Raw genomic sequence first — 14,198 nt, forward strand, 5'->3', positions numbered from 1 at the left:
ATATTATTCCTGTGATGGTAAAGTTGAATTTTCAGCATCATTACTCCAGTTTTCAGTGTCAGGTGATCCTTCAGAAATTATTTTAATATGCTGATTTAATGCTTAAGAAACATTTATTATGAACACTGTTCAAAACAGTTGTGCTGCTTAATATTTTTTTTGTGGAAACCATGATACAATTTTGTCAGGATACTTTGATGAATAGAAAGTTCAGAGGAACAGTGTATATTTGAAATCGAATTCATTGCAAATGTCTTTGTCACTTTGATCAATTTAATGCATCCTCGCTAAAAGAAAAAAAACCTTTGGAATGGTAGCGCTACATCTAGCGTTCATGGGTTACTGTACTCTACCTTGCGAGAGAGTGGTGCTGGGATACGCTGACTCTGGAAGCTGATAGGTGGGTAAGGTTGGCATGCCAGTTGGTGGAAACCCTCCAGGCAACAAGTGGTTGAATGCTGCCAGCTGATTTGCTCCTGCTTGTTTGCGCCACCTTGCTCTTCGGTTGCTAAACCAGACCTAATTAAAGATGGAAATAAGATATTATTTTATTTTATATTTTATTTTATTATTTAAAGGGAGACTGACAATTGTGTAGAGACAAATATCCCTTTCCAAGCATGATTTCATTCACATAGCATGCAGTTGAAAGCGATCAGCAGTCTTCCAGACAGGTTCATGGGCATGTGTGTGGCAGAGAGAGTGTCCTCATGGGAAACTGCCTCTTAGCACATGTTGAGGTCCCTGTTGTTCTAGTTAAGTGGCTAAAGCTGTGATCTGTATAAACAGGCCCCTCTGGGCTGCCATCAGAGACGAGAAGTCGTAAACAGGTCAGAGGTAGCCCACACATCTCCACAGACATCTCATCCACATCTTGAGTATGTTTATCTACCTGTACGACACTTTAAAGAGAGTCTAGAGCACTTTTACTGGAGCGGTGTTGTCTGATACACATGGACACATACACACAGAGACATCTGTCACATCTTTAACATACTGTTTCATATCAAGCTACTTGAATTAACTGTTTGGCTTCACTAAAATAATGTAGATAAAATAAATGAAAAATACTTTTAAAAAATCTAATGTTTTGATTTGACTTTATAGACAAAAAGTACTTAACCTCCTTTTGGGCTTGGTTCAATTTGACCCACATTTAAACTACTTGAAATTAGTTGAAGTAGATTTGATTGTTCTTGAAATTTTGAGATTTTCTCTCATTTAGGGTGCATGCAAATTTTGACACACAGATGTGTTTTGAAGAGAAAAAAAAACTATATAAAATTGGATATGCGATATATTTATTCACATACATACAACATACTCATTTGAAACAATACATAACTATATAGCAAATCTTTACCATCATTGCATAATGTAATTATATTACCATCCAGCTCTTTATATAGTTTGATATAGAATGTCCAACTTTATTTGTCTACATACAATGCTATCCACTACATTGTAAAAATTAACATCATGATCTTCTGTAAAGCTGCTTTGAAACAATGAGTATTGTGAAAAGCACTATATAAATAAATTTGACTTGACTTGACTACTGTAGCTTGTCAAAGACTAAGACTAATTTTTAAACAAATCGAGGACCTATTTTATTAAAACAGCAGCCTTTCCACCATTAGGAGCGCAAAAATGGCAAAAGAAAGAAAGATGCTCAGTGTTTACATTATTGAAATGCATTTGTTACTTGTCTTTTTTTTCAGTGTTAAAATTCTTTTTTGTTTTAGTCGGACCAAAATAAACGCCCATTCAAACCAGACAGACTTCAGACAGTCGTCTCAAAACGAGGACAATTTGCACATTTTAAACGGAGGCTTCTCTTCTATCAAAACATGAATATAATTAGCGTCTCTGAAAGCAGCCTGCTCTATTTCACAGGAACAAGACCGGAGCCCTGCGTATGTGAAAGGTTGGAGGACATTGATCTATGCCATGCACTGACAATTCATCCGCATTTAATACACTGTCAGGGCAGTTCATCTACCGTTGTGTTTAAAACGGGCCGGTCCATTGTGCGTCCAGATGAAAGGTGGAGACAAAGGCCTCTCAATACACCAGGCTGAAAAGTGTCCACAAAGAGTGGGCGTCCCTTTTTAAACGTGCCTTTAAGAGCTCCACTTTCATGGTACGCACACAAGGACACACTCTGTTCTGATGCAACCACACTGTAGACACAATCTACAAAACACATACACACACACTCGCTGGCTCTTTCTTACAAAGCGTTGCTTACATTGTGCATGTGCAAAACTGTCAGGCCACTAACAGCTAGCATCTCATTCAAATGACTTCAATGGCTCGCCAGCGTTTGATGCGACTAAAGATGACTCTTACCCATCTGTCATGCGTCGGGTTCGAATCGCTCTTTCTTACGCTCTCGGAAAGTGAAACCCCCACCCGACCGTCATCCTCTCAAATGGTTTAGGAGGAGACGCTTCGCCCCTGTCCTGAGCCTAAACCTGGTGTCGTAGACAGATAAAGGATGGCCTGGCGTTCTGAAGGAGCTCGGGGAAATGCATGTGCTGGGATTCGTACGGATCTTCTACTGGGAATCGTGCAAACAGGTTATGAAGAATGGAAGAACGCTGTGTCCTTCCCCCACAAACCAAAAAGTGTCCCGCTCCGCTGTGCCTCCTGACCTTTGACCTCTGGACCCTGCTCTCCACCCCTTCATACTTTCATCCTGATGGCCTCTACCTTCTTTCTTCTGCCGCAAAGTGCAGATACGTACTTCTGTGACATCAGCAAGGAACATTTAATAGTTCTGGCATTTCATTCAAGACTACAGGCAAAACTTTACAGTTTTATTCCTATCAATATTCTCAGGGTTTTTACTAAAGGGTGTGTTCATATAATATTCACCAGTTTTTTTTTAAATTAAAAATATAATGTTTTTTTTCTGTCTGTTGACAGTGTTTTCTAATTTATGGCATGATAAAAAGAGAGTATCACCATAGTTTCCCTAGTTTATTAATCATAGTACATTAATACAACTAAAAATATGCAAATAATGCATTATCTAACTAAATATGCACTCATTTGCATACATTTCCACAACAGAAACTTGAACATTTGAAAAAGTCGGGGTCAAAATTCTTGTTGACAAAGTATAGCTTAAGTTTGAGAATTTTGGATATCTCTTTTTATTACTCCATGTTTTTTTTAGGAATAAAATGTCATATAAATTGAATGATATACGAACAAACACCTCTGTAAAATCCTTCTGAATTTAGATATAAATAAAGCTTGGTGTATGTAAGTGCTGCTAAAGTTTACATTTCAAAACTCAAAGAAATGGCCTTTAAAAATATGCATTGTAAATGAAATTGATAGACACAAACCGATAAAGTGTAATAAAATAAACACTTAAAAGTGTATTTTAGATCGTTTCTTTACACTTGTCTGAAAGAAGACGTGTTATAGAAGCAAAATAGTCTAAAATGTCTAAATTAACCAGTGCATGAAAAACAATCTTTTTGTCTGTAGTGTCTTGCCTTAAGAAATTTCGTTCTTAAGATTTTTGTGAAATCTTTAAGCCCAAGTTCATTTACACTCGTCACTTTTGTTTGCGATTTTTCTACAGAAAGCAAACTACTATCGCTTTAAATGGCTTGTTTCTTCTCTGGCTTTTTGTTTAATCTCTCATCCTCACACATAAACTAATCTCTGCACATGCATTGCCACACAATCTGTAAAATGCATAATGCTATGACAATTCATAAAGAGATTTGGGATACATTATTCTCAGAGAGCTGCCTGCATCCCTGTGGTCAGAGCACTTACGACGCAGCCAGCAGATCTTGTGGCTTTACCATGTGCTCGGCGAAGACTCCTGTCTGCCTTAATCACACCAGCAGCCTGTGAGGCATATCTGTTTAAGTGAATTTGCTGCTTTTGAAAGCAATGTGGCGTCACAGAGGTGCACGAGTTAACTCTATTAAGTTAAACACTAAGCACAATATGCCTAAATAAATACAGTTCTGTTTTATAGCACAGAGGGATGCGTCATCATAGTGCCTTGCTGAGAATATGTGTGTGTGTGTGTGTGTGTGTGTTTTCTGGGTTGCTCCAGTCATACCCTCTGAGCTGGATTTGGAACCCAATCACAAAGTCACCTTGAACAGTCCCAGATTCCCTCTCTTGCTGTCTGCAATCCAGCCTAATTCCTCCACTGAGACGGTTTACATCCAGCCCACAGCAAAACCACATGAGGAAGAACTTACTGTCCACTGACAGCAGTTCTTAGGGAGAATGCTGAAACAATAGGGCTGATACAGGATAAACTGCTTGATAAATAAATTAAAAAAGTAAAGAAGTATGGTTAATGTTGGGGTATGCATTTGAATACATTTGCACTTTTTTTTTTTTGGGAAGGGACAACTCCCCCCAAAATGATAATTATGCATTTTATTATCTTTTATTTAATTCTATCTCACTCTGAATGAGTGTGACAAAAAATAAAACATTTTTAATAATCTCTGTCTTTTCTGAACTTTTTCAGTGTCTTTTCTAACTTTGCATTCAGTGAAAGTCAAGCCACATTTATTTATATAGAGCTTTATATAATACAAACTTTCAAAGCAGCCTCACATTAATAATCAGGAAAATAACAGTGTTAAAATGAATCAAAACAACATTTCAGCTCTATAAGACAAAAGTGTAATTATTTAGCTCAATTTAGTTTAAGTTTTGTTCTCATCTGACAGTGTAAGTGTTAAATCGATAATATTGCATATTTATTGTCTTATAAACCAATGTTGTTTTAGTTCAGTTCAATAACAGTGTTAGCGCTGCAAAGTTCAACAATTATGAAACAACTTCTATTCAGCTGTACAACAGCTCTACAGAAGACACTAGTGTCATTATTCAGTTCAATTAGCTTTATTCTCATCCAATAATATCACTGATTATCAATTGTCTTTTAAACACCAATGTCAGTGAAAGTCAATAGGGTTCAATATTGCTTCTTATTTTGGTACTGCAGAAGCAAGTCAGGTTTGAAATGGCAAGTGAATTGCGTGAGAGACTGTGTGTGTTTGTCTGATCATGTGTGCATTTGTTTCAATCGTTACAGACTATAAACCCAAAGATGGCGCAATGTCTGGGCTCAGCGCTGTCCCTGTGTCCAGTGAAGCAATCTATGGAGATTTAAGTTTACAGCACACACCTGTCACGGAGAAACGCGATAAACCTGTGTGCACACACACAATGTTTCTTATTCCTGTCTTTTACAGGATGTTTCTTGCACTGCAAGTCCCTTGTTTGTGAGACCGCCGTGTGCACTCAATAAGTCACTGCAAACAGTCGCCCGTAAATCCAAGATAGTGTTGGACACAGCAACAGTCTCGCACTGAAACGTGTTTCTTGTTAAGGAAAATGTTATTAAGGGATGCTTTTAAAAGGTTTCAGGCCGTTCACCTCGTGTTTCAAAGGAATAAACTTTAAACAAGGGCGACATCTGTTTTTATACCAATAGATGCGATTTAACCAACTTCAGTCTAACAAGCAATGTGTTGACTGCATCAAACAATCGTTTTTTTCTCTTTCTTCTAAAGCCCGCTTGAATTCTCTCACTCTCTTTCTCCCCGTCTGGCACTATGCTAATTAACATTACTGGGAACGCGAAATGCAAAAAGGAGACTGGGATTACTTAGATAAGAATCAACGAACACAAAGCAGCTAAAAGAAAGTCATTTAAATTCTAATAATGCGAAACTGTTAGAACATTCTCAGTGATGCATTGCAACAATTTTGCTCTCTACAGTCTTCATAAATCCTATTTATTCTTTTATGGTGCACAAGCTAAGACTCTCTGAAACAGAGTTGCCTGTTGGGCTGGATGGGATTTTTTTTGCTAGCATTTTTCTGGTCTCGGGGAGCAAGGAATTGATGATATATTACATGAAATATTGCCACAGAAATAGCTGGCGTATAAAGTATACTAGTGAAAAATAGATATGCTAAAATGTATTTGAAATACATTTATTTTATGTTAAGTATACTATAAATGCATTTACATTTTTATGTACTTAAATATTAATTTTTATTAAGTACATAAATCAGCTATATCGGAACAACTATTTTTCTACTTAATGCACTTTAATTGTGTGGAAGTAGTGCTGAAGTCCAACTAAAGATATACTGAAGTATATCTGATTGTGCTAAAATGGAATTATTGCAAGTGTACTTACTTTAGGTACTCTTTAAATATCTTGCATTTAAAGACTGGTTTTATTCAAAGCTCATACAGTCCTCAACTAGTGACATTAAAACACATTTTAGGCTTAATATTAAGAAATGTACATTGTGCACAAGTAGTACTCCAAATAAAGTTTAATTATAATTTTTATATCAGTGAGTCTAGAGCGATATGTCAGTAAATATGTTTATAAATTTGAACTATATTTAGTATGAAATATCCATATTTTGAATATATAACTTTTTTACTGGGGTATGTATTCTAAAAAACCTGCAGAGAAACCCTAAAGACACAACATCAAAACATAATATCTTTGCAAACTGCATTAATAGTCAAATCGTCCTGTCTTTCCTAATTAATTAGTCTATCTATTTTTGATAAATACATTCTATGCTTTTTGTATGCTATATCATGACCTACACATCCTCCCTTTTTAGTCAGCTAGCATAAAAATGTTAACATTAAAACACACAACTCACAGGTACATAAAGGCTAACTTCCTGCCAAATTGATTTCTATGCTTCATAAAAGGGAAATATGTCCACCTTATTAGACTGCTACAATAATAGCTGCATGCAAAATGTGCACTGCTTGTGAAAGGGAATCTATGTGAGAAAGGAGGAACACGAGCCAACGGCGCGGCTCTCTTATGACTGCTTACTGAAGTGGAGCCGCCGTAACCTCTTAAAAACTTCAGAATGAATAAGAACAGAATGCAATTCACTCCATCGTGGATGATTTATAACAAGCACCAGCATTTCTGCCACTGTCCACTTTGTTTTTAGCGCTGGTTGAAAACTCTCCCCTTGTTTCACCTAGCTAACGTTTCTTGTTCCACTAATGGTCTGAGTGGTGGCTTGACGTCCTCAGATGTCACATGGCATTTATGTGGTGCTCATTCACCTCATGGACGTAAAGCAGCAGGACTATGAAGCCACAGGGAGAAAGCCTCTGCTAGGCTACATAACCCTGTCACAACCCTTTAACATCCCTGCTACCATCAAACTGAAATGAAACCGGTCTGTGTTAGAACTGGATATGCTAAAGTCTTGGTGAAGATGGTTAGGATGGAGATCAACAAAATGTTAGCTAAAACTCAACCAAGAATTCAAAATTCAAAAGCAAAATTCTGAATTGAGAACCTGGCTTCCTTTCAAATTCATGAGTGTGTATTTGAATTGAATTAGCCTCATCATGCAGGAAGTCCAATTAGAATTACAGGAAGAGGAAGATGAGATGATTAATCTATGTCAGTTTAAAAAAATCTAGTTTTAGTTAATTCTACTTCCTTACAGTTGAATTTGACTTGACATCCTGTTTGCTACCTCAGTTCAAATTCTGGAATTTAAAAAGCATTCTCAATTTAATTCTGAATGGTGCACAACCCTGCTCTCTTTTCTACTTGCCATGCATATCATTGCCCCTAGACTGCAGAAGGAGGGCTGTCTAACATGCTCTGGAGTTGATGATCCAGGGGTGGAGAGGCCCCTCTTTTGGCCCCTGTCTCACCCCAGTGCCCTCTTCTCCACTCCCCAGTAAACTGACATCTGCCGGATGAGTCTGCACAGCTGTGGCGGAGCAGGTCACCAACCGGGTCAAAGGTCTGGTCTCGTTCTGGCCTGGGAGGAATCTCTATACAGAAACCTGCCGACATACCCGAAGCCAAACCAGTGGGAACTTCTGTGAAACACCCCTAATGGTAACTGCATGAAGAAGACCTGCATTCTTGCTATGAAACAGCATGTCATATTTTATTAGAACACTCGAAAAAGTCTCTGACAAAGCAGCTGCCATAAATTGGCATGTATGAGCCCTGGAATGTCTTGTTGGGTCTTGTGCCAAACTCGGACACCTTGTTGAATTAGTGTTTTTGGGTGGGTTAAATGCATTATCAAGTACCCTTTAATGTCAGTCCAATGGGAGGTCAAAGTGTGAGATACGATGAACTGCACTTTTATGAGTAAATCTATGTAAATACTATACCAGGCTGACTCCTTTAACAGTTAAAAAAGTAAATGGCAAAACCACACATGAAATCCCCATTTGGAGGGGGGGGGGCTGCCTTGGGGAGGGGAAGAACTTTCACAATAGACTCTACAGAGAAATGCCACAATCCCCCCTTAACACTAGACCGAGCAGAGAACAATATTGAAGACCCATGGCCAATATTTACTGTGCTTAACCAGAGTCACTTTCTCAGGGTGACCTTTTTGAAAGATTCAGTTTGAGTTGACCTTTGGAGACTTTCAAAGTGTTCCAGAATTAGATTATGAGAAAAACTGCATTAACAAATTATATCCATGACTCAAATACCTCAGCTTTTCACATGATATCTCTTTAACCCTATTATGCGAGAAGGGGGAGATGTGTCCTTTTGGTTATTTGGCCTTGTTCAAGGTTTTCTTTGGGTACTATCTCTTGTCATTTGCCTCAAGAAATGCACAATTGACCTACAAATGTGGCTCATCGGTTGCCATAACATGCTGGAACAGAAGACACTTGTGTTTGACAAGCATGTTGTTTTTCATTGACCAATTAGAGGTGTTTTTTTCACACCCTTGGTCTTATGTTCATTATTATCACAGCTAATATGGATGGTAGAGTTCTAGTTGTTTAACTCTGCACTTTCCCTTTCTTTCCCTTTCGAAATCCCCAAGAAATTTCTATCTTTCGTGATGCTGTTTAAGTAATAATGAATGTTTTTTCATACACTAGAGCTTACCAGACATAAACCTACAATCAATGCAAATCTGTCCCCTGAATACATCATGTGTGAAATATTGTGAGAAAACAAGCGTAGTATAAATCTCTCAAAATTCTCCCAAGAGTGTGGAAGCAACCATTTAGACATTTCTTCCATTTCTTCCTTGAATGCTCAGAGCCAGACAAAGACATATGTTAAATCAGTTGCCCTGCCGATGAGTATGTTCCGGTAAGGAACCTAAGCATAGGTACGGAGCGGGATCTATGGAGGGCGAAGTGAGGATGAGAGTTTGGAGAAACCTAGACCCCCTACCCCCACTTTGCCAAGTCTTTTACAAGCGCTTGATTGATTAATGTTGTTGTCAGGGAGCAGAGTCCCCAGAGAGAACCAGAGGGATCCTTTCTGATATGTAGAGGGATTTACAAGTAGCGGCCAGCTTTCAAGTGCTGGGAAGCGATCGCCGGCCAAGGGAAGAGATGAGAAATCCATCAGGAATGCATTTTGTCTGTTCTTCTTTCTTCCCTTCTCTTTTCCCCCCCATCCCTCTTTTTGTCTCCCACTAGCTCAGAGTGCAGCTGCTGCTATAATTCTACTGTATTTGCTTTGCGATGTTACATAAAACTACAGGGTTCACAAACTGTCAGGAAGCGTCCCGAAGACTCGGGTGAAAGCAATAGGGCAGGGCTCCAACTGTCATCTGACCAAGAGTGATGTACTCCCGGAGGGGAGGGGAGGTCAAACAATTAGTCTCTGCTAAATAAATAAATATAACAAACACCAGCAATAAACAGAGGCATCTAGATGACAAGAGAAGAAACAACTCCAACAGAAGGTCTAAAAGCCAATCAGATACATTCAAGGTCAATTGCAATTGTGAAACCATGCAGGGAAAGTACAAGTATCTGTGCGAGTGAGCGTATCCCACCTGTACACGAGCCTCGGTCAGTTTGGTCCTCTGTGCAAGCTCCTCTCTAGTGTAGATGTCGGGGTAGTGCGTCCTCTCAAAGGCCTTCTCGAGCTCCTCCAGCTGCTCTGCTGTGAAGGTGGTACGGCTGCGTCTCTGTTTCCTTTTCAGGGGCAGGTCTGGCTCTGACTCCACTTCCGAGCCATCATCTGTACGGTTACCTGCATACACAGTTTGGAAATAAGTCGTTGAGAGGCTTTGAACATCGGCACCAAGTCTCGGATGCTTTACAAAATGACAAGTTATTTAAAAAAATTGAATATGTACAGCAACTGAAAATTTCAGCTGTCACCAGTACGATGGCACACCGCGAATTTGTCAACGGAAAATGATCCTGAAAGCCGAGACCAGCTATCATGGCAATATTAATGCTTCCGTTATCTCGATGTGTCAATGGAGCCCTAGATACCTTTTTATTGGGTCTTATTCATATGTGAGAAGTCTTCAGACACATAATCCTGCCACTGAGCCCTGGAGAGGCCTGGGGGACGTAACTGTGAGGGTTAGGGTAATCTACACCAGACACCTTGCTCTAGCACGTCCGCCTTATTCTCTCTGTAGCGGCCTGGGGCTAGCTCCTAAGAGCAAATGTTTGAAATAAGAATGTATGAGACTTCTGGGCCATTGAATCCCTCTCTTTGTGTTTCAAGCTAGTGTTCGAAATATATTACAACATATTTTACATTACTTTTTTTCAGGCACTCAATCAAAGACAAGTGCAGATCGCAGTTGGCAGTTTGCATTTTAGCCAGAGGAGTATTTCCCCGGCACAAAGACGAACACTGCTACGACCGAGCCAAGAGGAGCGTTTGTAAGGAGAGATATGGAGTGCGTTAAGATATATTACTGAAATACATTACCATGATAATTGATTCTAAAATTGCATCATACTTCATTTGTGAGCCACCTCTGTATATCTATTCATGGAAGCAGAAAGCTTGTGAAAGGTCCTGTCACAAAAAATCACACTTTTACATTTGCTTTCTTAAAACACATGAGTGCTAACAAGCAGTGTAGCTTGAGTCTTGCTCCAGGCCCTTTGGTCTTGCATCATCCACGGGGGAAAGACAGAAAGAAGGGCTCTGAGCTCCTTCCCCCGCAACGCCACAGCTGCCACGGCGGAGACAAATCTCCTTTGAGCCATCGTGCGCGGTCTCTGCCCACTGCTGATCAGCAGGTTCCTGCACCCTGGACCACTTCACACAAGTTTTCCAGCATCTCCGTTTTCTTCTGCCAGACCAGAGCCTGATCGTCTCTCTCAAACCCCCATCTGCCAGGTCTCTTCTACGGCTGATAGGCTGCCAGGAAAAGAGGTTACAAAAAGGCCTGTGAGAGTGTGCTAGTGTGTGTATATTAGTATGTGCATGGGCGTGCGAGTATGTCCGTGCGTATCGGCGAATGCATTCTTCTTGGTGCATGTGCGAGAATTGGGTGCACTTGAAACTGACAATCGGGGGAAAACAATCCCCCAGCGTAATGCAACTACCAACAACAAAAAGAACCAAACTGCGGGTCTGCAAGTGTGTTTGTGCATGCTTGCGTATCCATACATGCATTCTTCTTGTTGCATGTCAATTTTCGTGCACCAAATAAATGCAGAAATGAAATTGCAGATTATATATAAAGAACCCAACTCTGGGCGATTAAGTATGTTGGGTATCAACAAATGCATTCTTCTTGGTGCATGTGGAAGTGCGTAGAAAAAGACAAAGAAGAAAAACACCTATATATTGTTTTTAAACCAGGTACCATGATAATTGATTCTAAAATTGCATCATACTTCATTTGTGAGCCACCTCTGTATATCTATTCATGGAAGCAGAAAGCTTGTGAAAGGTCCTGTCACAAAAAATCACACTTTTACATTTGCTTTCTTAAAACACATGAGTGCTAACAAGCAGTGTAGCTTGAGTCTTGCTCCAGGCCCTTTGGTCTTGCATCATCCACGGGGGAAAGACAGAAAGAAGGGCTCTGAGCTCCTTCCCCCGCAACGCCACAGCTGCCACGGCGGAGACAAATCTCCTTTGAGCCATCGTGCGCGGTCTCTGCCCACTGCTGATCAGCAGGTTCCTGCACCCTGGACCACTTCACACAAGTTTTCCAGCATCTCCATTTTCTTCTGCCAGACCAGAGCCTGATCGTCTCTCTCAAACCCCCATCTGCCAGGTCTCTTCTACGGCTGCCAGGAAAAGAGGTTACAAAAAGGCCTGTGGGAGTGTGCTAGTGTGTGTATATTAGTATGTGCATGGGCGTGCGAGTATGTCCGTGCGTATCGGCGAATGCATTCTTCTTGGTGCATGTGCGAGAATTGGGTGCACTTGAAACTGACAATCGGGGGAAAACAATCCCCCAGCGTAATGCAACTACCAACAACAAAAAGAACCAAACTGCGGGTCTGCAAGTGTGTTTGTGCATGCTTGCGTATCCATACATGCATTCTTCTTGTTGCATGTCAATTTTCGTGCACCAAATAAATGCAGAAATGAAATTGCAGATTATATATAAAGAACCCAACTCTGGGCGATTAAGTATGTTGGGTATCAACAAATGCATTCTTCTTGGTGCATGTGGAAGTGCGTAGAAAAAGACAAAGAAGAAAAACACCTATATATTGTTTTTAAACCAGGTAACTGCATACTGTATGTATAAAAGACAAAGCAAGCTATGGTCTTGTGTATTTACACATACATTCTTCTAGGTGTGTGTCAATTTTGGTGGCATCAAAAGTGCCAGTTATCAATAAAAAGAACCAAAATCTGGCAGTGCAAGTATCTTAGTGCATACTTGCATATCAGCAAATGCATTCTTCTTGTTGCATGTGGAAGTACATGGAAATTACAGAACAGACTAGGGTCTTATTTATTCACACATGCATTCCTCTTGGTGCATGTGCAAGTATTTGGTGCAACTACATCAACAATAGAAGAAAAACTCCCTTCCGCAATGCAACCGCTTCAAGACACACCAAACTGCTGCAGTCTCCAGACCAGCTCTGGGGTTTAATTAAACATGGAATTAACGGATTATATGGAGACTATCATTACAGACCACTCGAGCAGTCTTCACAGAATGTCTTTTTGTCTCCCCAAGCTCTGGCTCAATGATTCTCAATGGATTACATGCGACCGCAGGACATGAGTCCGCATTCATTAAATCAATTCCTCCATCTTCCACCTTTTAATAAAGATTTTGCTAGCTCTTCTAGGTGTGTGTCAATTTTGGTGGCATCAAAAGTGCCAGTTATCAATAAAAAGAACCAAAATCTGGCAGTGCAAGTATCTTAGTGCATACTTGCATATCAGCAAATGCATTCTTCTTGTTGCATGTGGAAGTACATGGAAATTACAGAACAGACTAGGGTCTTATTTATTCACACATGCATTCCTCTTGGTGCATGTGCAAGTATTTGGTGCAACTACATCAACAATAGAAGAAAAACTCCCTTCCGCAATGCAACCGCTTCAAGACACACCAAACTGCTGCAGTCTCCAGACCAGCTCTGGGGTTTAATTAAACATGGAATTAACGGATTATATGGAGACTATCATTACAGACCACTCGAGCAGTCTTCACAGAATGTCTTTTTGTCTCCCCAAGCTCTGGCTCAATGATTCTCAATGGATTACATGCGACCGCAGGACATGAGTCCGCATTCATTAAATCAATTCCTCCATCTTCCACCTTTTAATAAAGATTGATTTTTTTTTTACAACACTGCCTGGCACTCCAGCACACGAACAAAATCTTGAATATACAAAGTTGAATATGTACATATCCTGGATATCCCTTTGTTGGTTTTCACGAGGATGCGCCAGAGCGATTTGTTGCTAACACACCATGACAACACTTGAGACTGGCGCAGTGGTCTACGGATCACTTTCCAAAGTCACCTCGGTGTCCTGAGGGGGAGGGAAAGACGTGCCGCTGTGATTTTTGTTTCATTGCACAGTTTCGCCACATGATTCATGAGGCAAGATTCTGTCAGCGTATCCTGCCCTTGTGTCTCTTTGTTTTTTTCTGTCCACACGTTTGATGCATCAAAGCCTTTTCACTTATAATTACAAATGTACTGTAACTATATCAAATCCCACCTCGCGTCTTTTGTATTGAAATATTTTACAAAACACACGTAATCAGTGGGCAAACTCAGAAACAAAACTCAGGTTGTTGTTGTCATTTCACAAGCTCTAGCTCAGCTGTCTTGCAAGCCCAAGACTGAAGGTCAACAGGCCCCCTGACAACAGCAAAGGATTATGGTAATGAAACAGATGCTGGCAGAGATAGAGCAGTGAGAGGGGCATGATACAGGCCTC

At 40.1% G+C, this 14,198-nt stretch overlaps 1 protein-coding gene across 1 annotated transcript in view; it reads right to left on the minus strand.

Annotated features, from left to right (window-relative positions):
• Positions 1–14,198, minus strand: part of LOC107592886 (paired box protein Pax-7-like) — a gene marked incomplete at its 3' end in the record, with an annotated part of 49,861 nt that overhangs the window by 18,790 nt on the left and 16,873 nt on the right. The window contains exons 3-5 of the mRNA XM_016282463.1: positions 10,412–10,463; positions 9,847–10,046; positions 354–519 (exon numbers count right to left, since the gene is read on the minus strand). Coding sequence (XP_016137949.1) covers positions 354–519; positions 9,847–10,046; positions 10,412–10,463 — 418 coding nt within the window. The remainder of the gene's footprint in view (positions 1–353; positions 520–9,846; positions 10,047–10,411; positions 10,464–14,198) is intronic.

The sequence above is a fragment of the Sinocyclocheilus grahami genome, unplaced genomic scaffold (genome assembly GCF_001515645.1).
Source record: "Sinocyclocheilus grahami isolate Dianchi unplaced genomic scaffold, SAMN03320097.WGS_v1.1 scaffold160.1, whole genome shotgun sequence".
Taxonomy (NCBI): Eukaryota; Metazoa; Chordata; class Actinopteri; order Cypriniformes; family Cyprinidae; genus Sinocyclocheilus; species Sinocyclocheilus grahami.